The 16,336-nt window shown below is 39.8% G+C and overlaps 1 protein-coding gene across 1 annotated transcript; it reads left to right on the top strand.

Annotated features, from left to right (window-relative positions):
- The first annotated feature begins 410 nt into the window (after positions 1-410).
- Positions 411-14,115, top strand: vti1b (vesicle transport through interaction with t-SNAREs 1B). Its single transcript, XM_061743376.1, has 6 exons — positions 411-628; positions 720-778; positions 7,508-7,690; positions 9,935-10,108; positions 10,186-10,247; positions 13,546-14,115. Exons 1-6 carry the CDS (start codon positions 532-534, stop codon positions 13,637-13,639), a joined length of 669 nt encoding a protein of 222 aa, XP_061599360.1. The 5' UTR covers positions 411-531; the 3' UTR covers positions 13,640-14,115.
- Positions 14,116-16,336: the final 2,221 nt, after the last annotated feature.

Below are 16,336 nucleotides of genomic sequence, written 5' to 3'. Positions count from 1 at the left end.
ATTATTATTAATATTACTTTAGGTTTATACACACGCACAAACACATATATATGACCGATTTCGTTTATGTAAGTAAATAGATATAGACATAATAATAGAATATAAACGAATGGAATCGAAACAATTTATCTTTCCTTTAAAAAAAAGAAAAAAGAAGGAGCGACAAGGAAACAAAAATACTTTAGTTTAAACACTACATTTCCCAGGGGGCATTGCGGGTAAATTAACCTGCCCATCATAGTGCCTGAGTAAAATGCCCATAAATGTGTTTTATATGCCGTCTTCAAATAGTTTTTGTGCCATTTTTATGACTGTTATCTGTGCTGGATGAATTAAATCGTTTGGATACACTGATTTTGCTACTGATGAACGTGAGTTTAGGTTTTTGTTCCGGCGTTTCGGCCCCTCGGATCACGAGGACCATCATGCGGAAGATTCCCGGGGATGTGATTAAGATCAGACCAAAACTCCTGGATTAGATCAGTCCAGTTTTCATTAATTTATCTTCCCGGAGAGGGATTGAGAGGAAGGATGTCTTCGGAGGAGTTCGAGCGGCTGCAGGAGATCTACAGATCTCTGTACGAGGAGCTGAAGCTGATCCCGGACAGAGTCCTGAAGAGTCGAGGAGGTAAAAGCTCAGTCACGTGATCCGCACAAAACTCACAACAAACACAAAAATCAGCTGAAAACGTTTTAACTTGTTACTGTTTCACCTGCAGAAGATCGGAAGAAGCTGGTGAGGAGCTTTGATGAGAGGCAGGGGGAGGCGGACGAGGTGGTGAGTGAACCTGGTTTATCTGCTGGTTCCTTTCAACTAAAACAGTTTTTTTGACTGATTAATTAAATCAGTCAAAAAACCTGTTTTATTTGTATAATTAATGTCAGGCAGCTGAATGTAGCACAGAGAGATTTACAAACAGACTCATTCTCTTTCTACATCGACATTCATAGAGTCTCAGAGTAATCAATCACTGTGCAATAATAATAATACTAATAATAATGATAATAGTAATAATAGTAATAATAATTTGATTTGATTTAAATATTTTATTTCGAACATGCATGATAAAAAAAGAGTACAAAAAAGTAAAAATACAGAATACAAATATATATTATATAGTCCCATACATGACATATTGTGTGGGAAAACACCTATAAAATCAATCTCATGCCCATATTTTTACTACAAAAAAGAATAGTATGTATAATTATGGGAGCAGAGTACCTGGCGCCAACCAATGCTTTATTTATTAATTTAAATACATTAAAATTCTGGGATCTAGTTAACCTTCAAACCTTATTGATTATACAGTATATAAAGCACATCATAATCTCCTCCCAAGATGTTCTCAGAGGCTGTTCCAAATCCACAAGAGTAAATATGAACTAAGGCACACAGGTATGTTTAAGAAGGCATGGGGAAGAACCAAAAGTAAAGAAAACTGTGTTTCCGTGAAATGTGTCAAATTGTGGAATTGCTGTGATAAGGATTTAAGAATGTGTACCTCAATTTATGTTTTCAAAAAAATTTTAAATATAAAAAGATAAACAGTTATAAAGAATTCTGTTAATTATTTTGGTATAGCCTATTATAGATTAACATGAAAATAGCTTTTTGCATTATTGGTATTACTATTTTTATATAATATAATGCAATGACAGTTTCTCTTTGTTTTCTTTTAAATATTTATTTTCTTATTTGTGTATTATCATCCACCGATGCCATATTGTGTGAATGATACACACTGCACAGGATAGGCTATAATAAGCCCTCGGCTTCAGTCTACTCCTTTTTCGGACATTTCTATTTACCTTTTATTTTATTTGTGAAATGAACATGTAAATGTCTCAATGTATTCTGTCTGAAATAAACCATTCATTCATTCATTCATTCATATATATGTACAGCACTTCATATAATAATAATGGAGTAGGATTGAAGTAACCACTTATCGAGTCTACACCTGAATCTTACATACATTCTTACATATAACAAGATGAGTTTCGATAACTGTTTAATACAGTGATATAATACTCAATTATATGTATAAATATAGTCAAAATCAAACAAATCAAAGCAAGCAAAAGAAAACAAAACAAAAGCCCAGCATTAAGTTGTGCTTCTATGTATGTAATAATATAAGTAATTATAATGCATAGTATATATCATTATCATTACTTTACTATAATACTACAATATAATAGAGAACAATAGACAGCAATGGTATAACAATATACTTGATTAACTATATAAGAGTAGATATGATATATATACTGGTTCATATATTTACCTCCAATTATATACATAAAAATGACTATAAATCTATATGTCGACATATCTACATATAACTATAAATCAATATATATTAATAGAGATATAGCTATATATAAATACTGTACGTATAATACAACTCAATAATATATCCATATCCATACCTACATATAACATATCTATAATATACATCCATATATCTACATATATTAATAAATGTTCATATCTACATGTTTATTCGCATCTGTATTTTTAATAATAACCACTATCATATGCTGTAAAAATGTACCTTTCAATAACCATGTCTACATCATACTGCTGCACCTTTTTAAATTATATATATGTTAATAAGAGCCATTTGTCTATTACAGTTTGTAACTATTTAAATCTGGGTTCAGTGAGCGAAAAAAAAAATGAAAATAAATTCCCTGCCTGGCATGTTCAAACTTGGCCAATAAAGCTTATTCTATTCTATTCTATTCTATTCTTACTGAGCATTAATTCCCAGCTTCATATATGAGGGTATCAATGTCAGAACAAGAGGAAAATCTTTTGTGCTGCTTAAAAATAATGTTCCTAAAAGGTTTATCACACCTGAGAGACGACAAGATCCAAATCTGGAGGATGGTGTGAATATAGTAACATGAGACACACCACTAGGAAGAAAAGCATTTAACGCTCTCTTTCAGCGTTGTTGACCAGTTTGACAGTTTGAGTTCTGTGGGTTATTATCAGAGCTGGTAGAGTATCCAAAAATCTTACTCAAGTAAAAGTACTGTTACTTCAGAATAATATGACTCAAGTAGAAGTAAAAAGTAGTCATCCAAATAATTACTTGAGTAAAAGTAAAAAAGTACTTGGTGAAAAAACTACTCAATTACTGAGTAACTGTTGAGTAACGTCTGATTTATTTTTTTAACACAACCATTCAAACAGACAAAAGTACAAAATAATCATCTTCAGGCAAATTAAACCAATAAAATAAATTCAAATTAATAAAAAATAAAAAAAAATGCTTAAATTAAAATAATCTTAAAGTAAATTCAAGTACTTTAATAAATAATAAAATAACAGAATAAAAAAATAAATTAAGCACAAGTAGCACAAAATTTCAAGCCTTTGTACTTTTCTATTTTAACCAGGCTCCGCAGGCAGAACTGTGTTTGAGTCTGTGTAAATGTGACAAAAGATGCAAAAACAAAGATTTTTCCCAAAGAATCACCCAGTGATGTCATGAGATTGACGCGTACGTGGATAAAAGGGATAAAAGAAAAGTAACAGCTCAACGTAGCCTAATGTAGCGGAGTAAGAGGAACAGTTTCTTCTTCACAAATCTACTCAAGTAAAAGTAAAAAGTAGTGATTCAAAACTACTCCTAAAAGTACAACATTTCCCAAAACTTACTCAAGTAAATGCAATGGAGTAAATGTAACTCGTTACTACCCACCTCTGGTTATTATCCAATCAGGATAAAGCGGTTTCTGCGGGGGTCCCGCCCCTTCTGGGCCAGTTTCAGCCCGGTTCAGGATCTCTCCCGTAAACTCTCAGTAATATCAGATTAGTTTCACGTCTCAGGAGCTTCAGTGTGATCTCTACGTCTCGTTGGAGAAGCAGAGCAGCTACGTCACTTTCAGGGTCAATAACTAAGGCTTCTGCTGCTTTCCGTCTGTGTTATTATCAGATATGTTCGACGTACAGCACAAATGAAACTACAGTCTTTTCTGGCCGTGGTGCAAAATACAAATAATAAAAGAGAAACATAAAAATAAACAGTCCAAAATGTAAAATTACATAAACTAAACTTGAATATTTACAGGAGTATTTACGTGATGGAATAAAATAGGACATAAGTAGATTTTGACCCTTGGGCTGTCTTTGGGTCAAGGGAGGGTGAAGGGAGAAAAGAAGGAATGAAGGAAGAGAGAAAAGATGGAAGTAAGGAAGAAAGGAGAAAAGAAGGAAGGAAGTAGGAAAGGGAGTAAGGAAGGGAGGAAAGATGGAAAGAAAGGAGGAAAGAAGAAAGGGAGTAAGGAAGGGAGAAAAGATGGAAGGAAGGGAGAAAGGAAGGAAAGAAGGGAGAAAAGATGGAAAGAAAGGAGGAAAGGGAGTAAGGAAGGGAGTAAGGAAGGGAGAAAAGATGGAAGGAAGGGGGAAAGGAAGGAAAGAAGGGAGAAAAGATGGAAGGAAGGGGGAAAGGAAGGAAAGAAGGGAGAAAAGATGGAAAGAAAGGAGGAAAGGAAGGAAAGAAGGGAGAAAAGATGGAAAGAAAGGAGGAAAGGAAGGAAAGAAGGGGGAAAAGATGGAAAGGAAGGAGGAAAGGAAGGAAAGAAGGGGGAAAAGATGGAAGGAAGGGAGAAAAGGAAAGAAGGGAGGGAGGAAGGAAGGGAGAAAAGGAAAGAAGGGAGGGAGGAAGGAAGGGAGAAAAGGAAAGAAAGAAGGGAGGGAAGAAAGAAGGAAAGGATGAAAGAAGGAAGGAAAAGCAAAGAAGGTAATAAAGGAACGAATGACGAAAGGGAGGTAGGAAGAAAAAGGAGTAAAAGAGGGTAAAAAAGGAGGAAAAGAGGAAGGGAGAAGGAAAGGAGAGAGCAGGAGGAAAGAAGGATAGAAGAATTGGGTCATTTTGACCCAAAGACAGCACAAGGGTTAAATATATAAACAGGCAGGTGCAAATAAGGTGTGATAATGAAGAAAAGTTGGATCAAACCTAAACAAGTTTCTGTAAAGGTTGTAAATCATACAGTTCATCTTCTACAGCTGATCACAAAAAGAGGATTTTATATTGGATGTAATGATCCTGTTATTCCACAAGGTGGCAGCATGACACCTGAAACTGTTTTCAAACATAATCCAGGAGTTGGAAGGACTTTGTTTATTGGATTTTGATAGTTTTATTTGTCCTTTTGTAATGTCCACCTGACCCTCCAACAGTTGCAGCCTCGTTAAAATCCCCTAGAGGTCAAAGGTCAAGACGAGAATACTGTTCTCGGCCTTCAACCCTTTTAGCAACAGTTTCAGCCTGCGCTGCTCCTGAACCGTCTGAGTTTGACCGGAAGACTGAACAATGTTTCAGTTCGGTGTCCTGGAGAGAGAGTGGACTGTCCATCAGAGACGCCTCAGGTTACTTTGGAAAGGGGAATAATTAAAATGGTATGAATCAGTTCCAACATTCGTTTGCCGTTACATTCAAATCCTTCGCGGAGCTGATGCTGGAATATGAAATCCCTAAACAGGACTTTTCTAAATACTTACGGATTGGACATTTAATAAACACCATTAAAAGGGAAAAACCGCTGAAAAACCTTGAGGAGATTTTGGTGAAACCCGAGTCATTAAAATGGATAATCTCTTTTAAAGTTCTCCGTTGGACCCAGAGCTGGGGATCAATTCAAATGTCAAGATTCGATTTGATTCTGATTCTTAAGATTCAGAATCGATTATCAGGATTTGATCCGATCCAACATTGATTTGGGTTAGTGTTATTAAAACAGTTTTTTCAGCTGTTGCATGAATTATATGACTGTAGTTATGCAATATATTAATACTAGTATTATATTGAGATTAAACAGCAAGTATTGGCAGCTAATGATGCTGTAAGGACCAATCAGCTCCCAGAATGCTGATAGAACTGAAACAGAAACATCATGTGGCAGAAACAGATCCAGGGCAGGAAACAGAGACGTATGAAATGAAAATTGTTTTTTTTTTTTAGCATTTTATGCAAATGTAACCCCAAGACAGTATATAAAATAATGAAATATAGACAATTTTGCAATTATAACTGAAAACTTCATACCTTTAAACATGTTTAAAGGCAAAAACATGGCACCAGTTATTCTCGTGTCAAACAAAACATTCCTTTTTTGGGCATAAACAAAAAAATACGAAAAGTTGTAATGATGAAAAAAAATCGATCTTTAGACATATGAATCGATTTTTAGGAATTAATATGAGAATCGAATTAGAATCGGAAAATAGATTCTTTTCAACACAGGCCTAGTTGGGCCATTCCTCCCTGAACCAGCTTAGGAAAACATGGCAGAAAGTTGTGGGATGTGCTTTTGATGAGTCAGTGGGATGATATATGTCAGAATGTTTTCTCCTCACCGTCCTGTGATAATATAATCGCACACAATCATAAATTCATGCACAGGACGTACCTTACTCCGCTCCGCTTAAGCAAAATGTTTCCTAATTCATCTCCCAGATGTCATCAATGTAAGATATAGAAAAGGTCAATAATGCATGTTTTCTGGGAAATTAAAACATTTCTGGAAGGCGGTACATGTTCTAACTGGACGTCACTCCGACACTCTACCTTTTTGGTGCTGCACACCCAATGCAGGAAGAGGAATACTGCTGTGACTTGAATTGATTCGACCCAAACAAAACCTACAAGTCACTGAGGCGCTGATTGACCTTAAACAGATGATGCGTCAGTTGTTTGAATGAATGTCCATAAACATCCTTTTGTGATGCTCAAAAAAGGGGTATTTATTGGTACACACAAGCTCCTTTGTCACCGCCGAACTACATGCACTTATAAAAAAAAAAAACCTATAAACTGTCAAATATTTTAGAGGGGAAGGGGTTTTTTTATTGTGCACTTCGAGAAAAAAAAGTCGAAATGTGGAGATTAATGTTGAAATACAATTTCGAGAAAAAAGTTGAAATGTCGAGAAAAAAGTCGAAATTTCGTGAATAAAGTAGAAATTTCATGAATAAAGTCGAAATGTCGAGATTAATGTTGAAATACAATTTCAAGAGTAAAGTCAAAATTTCAAGAATAAAGTCGAAATGTCGGGGAAAAAAGTCGAAATGTCGAGATTAATGTTGAAATACAATTTTGAGAAAACGTTGAAATGTCCGGATTAATGTTGAAATACAATTTCAAGAGTAAAGTCAAAAATATTGTGAATAAAGTCGAAATTTCGTGAATAAAGTTGAAATACATTTAGACTTTTTCCTCGAAATTGTACTTCAACATTAATCTCGACGTTTCGACTTTTTTCTCGAAGTGCATAATAAAAAAGAATCTTCCTCCTCTAAAATATTATTTTTATTTTTCTCCTGCCTGGCCCTAATACTCTTCCGTAGTTGTTTGCTATATTACTAAAATGTTAACAATAAATCAAAAGAAATTGAAAAAAGAAGACTGTTATGGAATATGGAGATAGTTTTAGTTCCCGCTGATCCAGAGCCAGATCCAACCTCTTCTCTCTCCTCATGTGTCTGCAGCTGCGAGGGATGGAGGAGGAGCTCCGCACTGCTCCCTCGTCCTTCAGGAACGTCATGAACACCAAGCTGCGCATCTACCGCCGCGATCTGGGCAAACTGCAGAGGGACATGAAGAGCTCGGACCTGGGCTCGTCCTCGCTGGGGGGAAACCACGGCATCTACTCCTCACAGAACCAGCACAGCGTGAGTCTCGGGCATTAAGAGCTACAGCCTAGCTAGTCCAACACGCTGGTTCCACCACCTGCAGAGCATGTAGAAGTCATTGAGTGCATTTACATGGGAAGTTTAATTCAGAATTAAAATTAAATCTGATTTAAAATGAGTAAAAATTAACATGTAAACACCTAATTCCAAATGAAAACGGCCATTCCGAATTAAACTTAATTTGGAAGTTCCGTATTTTCTGGACTATAAGACTACGTTCACACTGCAGTTCCCAAGTGACCCAAATCCGATTCTTTGCTCATATGTGACTCAGATCTGATTTGTTTATGACAGTGTGAACAGCACAAGTCACATGGAATCTGATCTTTTCAAATCAGATTCAGGTCTTCCATATGTGGTTCTAAATCGGATACAGGTCTGATGTTTTGCAATGCGACCTCAGTGTGAACAGGCAGGTCGGAATTAATGCGACTTTGACGTCACACGCAGAGCCCCGAGCCGCGGGGGAGACACGGGAGAGGCGGGGGTCCCTCCGGGCCGCCTCCGCCCCCGCCTCTCCTCCTCCCCTCCCCCGCGCTCACCTCTTTATACGACCTCAGATCAGACGAGACAACCCGCTGAATTTAAGCATTACTAAATAAAGAAGCTAAGGATTCAAATCAGCAAAGCGGTCGTGGTCGCATAACCTGCCCGTTTTACAGCGAGCTGGGCCGTGTGTTAGGTGATAAACCCAGCTGAACGCCGGAGAGCAGAGCTGACACTCCGGGGAGCGGAGCTAGAGCCCTGCTATAGCGGGACTGTTTTCTTCATCCCGCTCCCGCTGCATTTCTGACCATTACCGCCCGCACCCGCAACGTGTGTGTTCCAGTCCCGCCTGCGCCCGCAGTGTTTACATCCGCTCCCGCAAAACTCTGAGAATTCATGCCCGCACAATGATAAAGATGCAAGAGAAACGTCCTTGACAAATCTATCTGATTTAATGTTAACATGATAATTGTGGAGCTTGATGGATACTTGGCAGTTCAGGCACCTGTTGGATGCAAACCCATCATTGTCATCATCACACGCCTCTGCGCATGCGGGTCAGTTCAGGGCCGCGATGCGTTCACACTCGAGTCGGATATAGGACACATTTTAAAAGATAATGTGAACAGCCACACAAAAAAATCGGATATGGGAAAAAATCGGAATTGAGCATTAAGGCCTGCAGTGTGAACGTAGTCTAAGCCGCACCTGCATACAAGCCACATCCACTCTATTTAAAAAAAAAAAAAAGATATGCAAGCAGCAGATATTTATGTTGTTAGATTAGATATTTACTACATGTACAGAAGGATTTTGAACTGTAAATGATTTACATGTTTGTACCTAAATAGATCCTTTCCTAACAGTGTCTTTTAGCACGGCAGCAACTTTGCAACTTTGCTTCTAGCTACTTCTATCTGCTAAAGAAGAAGTAGCGTATTCTTCTTTGCATTAATTTTGTCTTAGTTTTGATTCTAATTCCGGTTAGAGCGCCCCGAGTGGTGGAAGAAAAATCCACAGTATAAGCTGCACGGTTCAAAACCTATGAAAAAAGTAGCAGCTTATAGTCCAGAAAATACGGTAAGTGGCTGGTTTATTCTGATTTTAAATCAGAATAGAACAATTCCGCGATCATGTATACACTCATTCCTCTTTAAATTAATTCCGGTCTTTCTTTCTGCTCGTTCCCTCGTCCGTCTGTCTCCATGACGCTTATATTCCGCGCTGGGCTGGTTTTCCAAACAAAGTTTCAAGATGCACCACGCAGTAAACGCTGGACAAGAGCAGAGACCATTTATTTAATAAATAGCTTGGAGGACCTGGAAATAATTAAAAGAACAGATGGCAGGAAACAGAAAAATTGTGAGCTTTTCAAAGTTGTAGCGGCTAAGTTTGTTTTTCTTCCAGTAGTTTAACTTCCGGTCCGCCCCCCTATCCAATCAGAACCTTCCCAAACCCCAGACCTTCAGAGGGATTGGATAAAGCCGATCAAACGTGTTTTCCATATAAACATCAATTCAGAATGACTATTTCCATGTAAACTCGAAGAAAAATAGTTTAATTCGGAATTATTTAATTCGGAATAATTCATTCCGAATTAAAAAACATCATGTTACCGTGGCCAGTCTCTCTGGTATAAGTGACTTCTACCTGCTCTGCTGGGGGGAAACCCTGCTAAACGGGTCTTACTGATGTGAGAGATGGGTTTGGTTCTAGCTGTCGTTCCCTCCCGTGCAGACTCACCTGCAGTCCCAGAGAGCGCTGCTGCTGCAGGGGACCGACAGCCTGAGCAACGCCAGCCAGAGCATCGAGCGCAGCCAGCGGCTGGCCGTCGAGACGGAGCACATCGGCACCGACATCATCGAGGAGCTGGGCGAGCAGAGGGAGCAGCTGGACCGGACCAGGGACCGGGTGAGGCCCTGAGAGGGTCAGAATGACGTAAACATGAGGATCAGACCAGGATGTAACTCCTGCTGTCGTTGTTTCAGATGGTGAACACGGGAGAGAACCTCACTCGGAGCAGAAAGATCCTTCGGTCCATGTCACGACGGTGAGTGATTTAATATGTTGAATTAAAATGGAAACATTAGCTGAGAGGGTTTATTTGTGGTTTTGGTCTTGATGGACCTGAACCTCCGACCTGAGGGAAGAGATGGGAACAGGTTTGGCACTTTTCCACTAGCACTTTCTCGGCTCTACTCATCTCAACTCGGCCTGGTTTCTTTTCCATAACAATTCAGCACCTGGAGCAGAAGTAGGAGGTTGGAGTGACATATTTGATTGTGTATCTAAACGGAGAAAACAACAACACTAAAGATGTAGAACATGGAGGAGATGATAGATGTGCTGCTGGGTCTGTGACCTGTGTTAGATATCAAGTTAAAAAATGAGAGTGAGAGAAACTTTTTTTTTTTTTTTAAAGGGGACCTGTTATGGCATCTAATACCTATTTTAAACAGGCCTTGAATGTCTTAAAAACAAGCTTTTGATTGTTTTTGCTAAATAAATTATAAATTCAGCCTCTGGGCCATGTCTTTATCTTCCCATTCTCTAACCTCATTATCTATGAGGGATTCTGAGTGGGCGGGGCTATGATAATGAGGCTCTGTGCTGATTGGCTGCCTGAATGACGCGATACACCGCTACGAAAAAATGGCGGAAGCTCCGGCCGGCGGAGTTAGTTGTGGGCGTGGTTTCACACATCGCTCCGTCGTTACGTAACGACGGGAGCAAAATCTTATTGTCTCGTAGATCCACATCAGACTGGATGGATCATCCGGGCGGCTGTACAGACACTGCAGAATCTGGTTGCTTTCCTCCTTCTCTGAGTTGGCAGGCTGAGGGGAGACCACTTTATATTAGGGCTGGGTATCGATTCAAATGTCAAGAATCGATTCGATTCCGATTCTTAAGATTCAGAATCGATTATCATGATTCGATTCGATCCGATTCGATATTGATTTGGCTTAGTGTTATGTAAAATGTTTTTTGAGCTGTTGCCTGAATTATATGACTGTAAAATAACTAGTGAAATAATAATTTCACAATAATTATTGTGAAATAACTAAGAAATAAATAACTCAAACAGGCCATTCAATATCCATTTAAAGTGCAAAACAGAAAGAAATTGCAACAGTTCATGCAGTAAACAAATCATTTTAGCTTGTCTGATTTATTCTGTCACCACGCACACATATTGCCATGAAGCACCTGGCATTTTTCAGAAGTGTCATGACAAACTGTGTGTCCGACTACTGGGATTAAAGTTCACCTGGTGAAAATGATGGAAGAAATTTAAAAAAATCGATCTTTAGACATAAGAATCGATTTTTTAGGAATTAATATGAGAATCGATTTAGAATCGGAAAATCAATTTTTTTCAACACAGGCCTACTTTATATATGTTAAAGCAAGAAAAAACCTGTTTTTCATAATAGGTCCCCTTTAATGTTGTTAGTTTGTCTCTGCTGCTGAAAAGTCTGTTGGAGCCGCCAGCAGCTATGAAGAGACAGAGTTCCTGGTAGATCTGGTCGTTCCTTATTTCCGTCTAGATCCCTTTTTAATTCTCTCCTCAGCACCAGGTTTATGAACATCTGCACCTCCAGGTGCTGGATTGTAGTGGAAAAGAAACCAGGCCGAGTTGAGATGAGTCGAGTAGGTGCTGGTGGAAAAGTGCCAGTGGGACGGTGTGAGGAATGTGGGGAGGGACAGGTGGGAGACGAGTGGGGGGGCCCAGGGAACAGCAGGGGATCTCTCAAACCTGGAGTTAAAGATCGTCAGGAGGTACAAAGGGCAACGGGGCGTTTTCCTTTGTATTGGTGATGGTCCTGAAAGTGGTCCTTGGAGTCGTCCCCCAGCCGTCTCCAGCTGTTAGTAACCAACACCTGGGGGTCACACGGGTTCAAATCCCCATCACAAGAACTACCGGGTTGAGGGTTGGGGGGTGGGGGGTGTTGAGCTGCTAGTTTTGTCACTGGCCACGGTTACATGATGTTTTTTAATTCAGAATGAATTATTCCGAATTGAATACTTCCGAATGAAACTATTTTCCTTCGAGACTACATGGAAATAGTAATTCCGAATTAAGGTTTACATTAAAAACACGTTTGATCGGCTTTATCCAATTCCTCTTAAGGTCTGGGGGTTGGGAAGGTTCTGATTGGACAAGGGGGCGGACCGGAAGTTAAACTACCGGAAGTTACGTCTACCGGAAGAAAAACAAACCGCTACAACTTTGAAAAGCTCACAATTTTTCTGTTTCCTGCCATCTGTTCTTTTAATTATTTCTATTTATTAAATAAATGGTCTCTGCTCTTGACCAGTGTTTACTGCGTGGTGCATCTTGAAACTTTGTTTGGAAAACCAGCCCAGGGCAGAATATAAGTGTCATGGAGACAGACGGGCGAGGGAACGAGCAGAAAGAAAGACCGGGATTAATTTAAAGAGAAATGATAACTACGTTTACATTCAGTCAAAATTCTGGTTATTGCTAATTACTGAACGAATTATGGTTACTGAAACATTTGTAATATTCCGTTAACATGCGTGAGCAAACAGGGTTATCCCTGTACACATGGTAATTAATCATTTGGGATATCTGGATCAAACCAGCGACGCACGGAGAACGTGATGACGCAATTCCCGTAATTTCCGCTTCTTCTTCCTGTATCCAAATTCAAAACAAATGCTGCTTCGCGCAACTTTTCGCTCACCTTCTTGTAAATCTCTCTATCCCGGTACTTTCTACCATCTACAAATGCAGAAATGTTCATATCCTTCATTACATTTATGAAGTGATTAGTCTCCTCCTGGTCTTGTGTTTCTCCGTGTTTATAAGAACTTCCTGGACTCAAAAGACCAGGATTCCTTGTGAACAGAGCATGCGCAGAAAACAGATTCCTGTTCCGTTTGATGGGGATATTCCGTTTGGCGTTTACATGACCCAATATTCGGGTTTTAAAAGGAGTAACCCAGGGCTCATATTCAGGTTTTTAAAAACCGGAATATGAGCAAATTCGGGTTATTCAAAGGGGTTATTGGTGTTTACATGGCCATGCAAATTCGGATTATTGCCAATATTCGGGTTTTAAAAGGGTTATTGATGCATGGAAACGCAGTCATTTTATACATGATCCGGAATTATTTTATTCGGATTTAAAATCGGAATAAACCAGCCACTTACTTCGGAATTAAGTTCAATTCGGAATGGCCATTTTCATTTGGAATTAGGTGTTACATGGTGATTTTTACTCATTTTAAATCGGATTTAATTTTAATTCTGAATTAGAGAGGAATTAAACTTCCCATGTAAACGCACTCACTGAGTTTCCTGCGCTTCTGTCTCGCAGGCTGATGACCAACAAGCTGCTCCTGGGCGTCATCATCCTGATGGAGCTCGGCATTCTGGGAGCTGTAGTTTACCTGAAGTTCTTCAGACGATGAGCGGGTCGGGTCGCCGGGCCTCCGGGGGGGGGGTCCAGACCGTCTGACTGGCTCCTCCCACCCTTCTGAAGCAATAATACTGTTTTCCTGTTACTGCGAGCCCCGCCCCCTGCCCCTGGCCCCGCCCCCAAAGGTGGGAGGAGCCTACGGGACGAAGATGTGAACCGAACCCCCGGAGAGTCTTTGAAGTGACTTTTGTTTTATCCGTCCCCCGTCTGGACACGGGGAGGTCTGGACATGGGGGGGGGGGTCCTGCCCCCCCGACGCCTGGAGGACTTTTAAACCGCTGCGATTAAAAAGACGTGCTAGTTGAAATGTTAGCCGCAGCGGTTCTGACGGGTCCTAACGTCAGATAACGATGTTCCGAAGACTCGAAGCCACCAGATAAATCAATGGACAGAATTAATCAGTTAACAATTAACAGTTTGATCCAGAACTAACGAAAGTCTTAACTCATCATTAAACCTCATCCGTGACCCGGTTTGTGTTTGTGATGTTTTCAGGCAAAAACTATTTAATTAGTTTGTTTTTCTTGATTTCTACCCTCCTGTTGCAACTGTGTGTGTAAAGATTTTATCCTCTGAGTATCTCAGGCCCCGTTTACACGTAGCAAAAACGGTGGTGTTTTCATGCGTTTTGGCCGTTCGTTTACACGAAAACGAAGCTCAAAGTCACCAAAAACCATCAGTTCTGAAAACTCCGGCCAAAGTGGAGATTTGCAAAAACTCCGTCTTCACGTTTGCTTGTAAACGGAGGAAAACTGACATTTAGGCTTCAGAACGCCACATTATGCGACAGAAACGTCACCAGCGTCATGTGTGCCACCTGTGTTTACAATTTGTTTGGCCACCGTCAATATTTTCTTGTATTTTACCTGTTTTATATTCTAACGTCACACTTAAAAGTAACTCCACTTCTCTGTCACTCCAAACCAAAGACTCTCGTTCATCTTGGAAGTAACTGGAAGTTACTCGTGTCATTTGTTGATGTTTTTTTCCAGGATTCTGATTGGCTAGCATGACTTTATCTTCTCGTTACACTGCCCCCTGTAGGTTTGGCTGCTCATAGCACCTTAACAGCTATTTATGCGGGTTCGTGGAAATGATGGTATTTTTCAAAACGTAGAGTGGGGGATATATCCGTTTTTGTAAATACCTTTGTGTAAACGTGGCCTCAGTGACATGAAGACGTTCATACGAACTTTGTTTCATGTTTCTGGTCTATGATTGCAGCCACTTGTGGCGTTTTTTTTACAAAAACTTCACTTCAATCAAAGAAAAACAGTGTTCAAATGCATTTTTTTGAGTCTCAAATATTTTTTTGCATTCAAAGACAATTTTTCTTTGATTGAAACAATTTTTTTCATTGAAGTGAAATTTATTTTTTATTGAAAATGTTTTCTGATTGAAGGAATCTTTTTTTTACGGAAGAGTATTAGGGCCATGCAGGAGAAAAAACATTTGAGAGGGGAAGATTTTTTTGTATTGTGCACAAGTCAAAATGTCGAGAAAAAAGTCGAAATGTCAAGATTAATGTTGAAATACAATTTCAAGAATAAAGTTGAAATTTCGCCTTTTTTCTCAACATTTCGACTTTTTTCTCGAAATTGTACTTCAACGTTAATCTCGACATTTGCATAATGAAAAAAAAATCTTCCTCTAAAATATTATTTTTATTTTTCCCCTGCCTGGCCCTAATACTCTTCGGTATTTTTTTGATTGAATAATTAAGAAACAAATCTACCTCCATAGTTTTTTTTACAGCCGTGCCACAAAGTTCAGACTGAAAGTCTATTCTGCCGTTGGAACTGAGGGAAATGTTTAAAAGACGTTAGTTCCTCCCACAGGAGGGATTTTATTCAGCTCCTGCATCTCAAAGAGCAGCAGTTAACGCGTCACCCCCCCACCCCCACCCCCCGGATGGATGCTGTGCTGCTGAAAGGGTTCCTGCCAAGTCTGGCACCTTCTTGTCCTCGGTCCCGGGTTACCATGACGCCGGGAGCGTTCACAGCGGCCGACCAAGCTTTTCCCAAAGACCGGATGAGGCTCCGAGGGACGAGGACAAAACCAGAGAGAGTTTATCAGAGAACGAGGTCCGGCTGAAGTCTGCAGGGACGGAGACACCAGGGTCCGTCCGTCCATCCATCCATTTATTCATCCATCCACCCACCCATTCATCTATCCATTTATTCATCCATCCATCCATCCCCCATCATTCATCCATGTATCCATGTATCCATCCATCCATCCATCCATCCATCCATCCATCCATCCATCCATCCAACCTGAACAGGTGGGGCTCTCAGTCAGGATGAAGGCGACAGGAATCGCCGAAACATGGCAGGTATTTAAAAAACCTAAATATTCTTGTCCAACGAAAATAATAAGTTAAAATGTAAAGCCATGGACAAAATGAACTTAAATTATAAAAGACAATGGGTTTTTTTTTTTTTTTTTTTTCCAGCGGCTCAGTAGATGATGTCAGGATGTCAGGAAGGACTGGAAGACCAGAGCTGCGGGAACATTTACAACATCTAACAATCCTTAGATGGATTTGGCCTTGATTTCACAGATGCAAGTCGAGTCAAATCGACGCAGAGCCTACAGCGTAGCTTACGTAGCCTACGGCGTAGCTTACGTAGCCTACGGCGTAGGTTACGTAGCCTACGGCGTAGGTTACGTTACGTAGCCTACGGCG

The sequence above is a fragment of the Cololabis saira genome, chromosome 16, assembly GCF_033807715.1.
Source record: "Cololabis saira isolate AMF1-May2022 chromosome 16, fColSai1.1, whole genome shotgun sequence".
In the NCBI taxonomy this organism is placed as follows: domain Eukaryota; kingdom Metazoa; phylum Chordata; class Actinopteri; order Beloniformes; family Belonidae; genus Cololabis; species Cololabis saira.
This window is presented reverse-complemented; position numbering and strand designations above follow the sequence as displayed.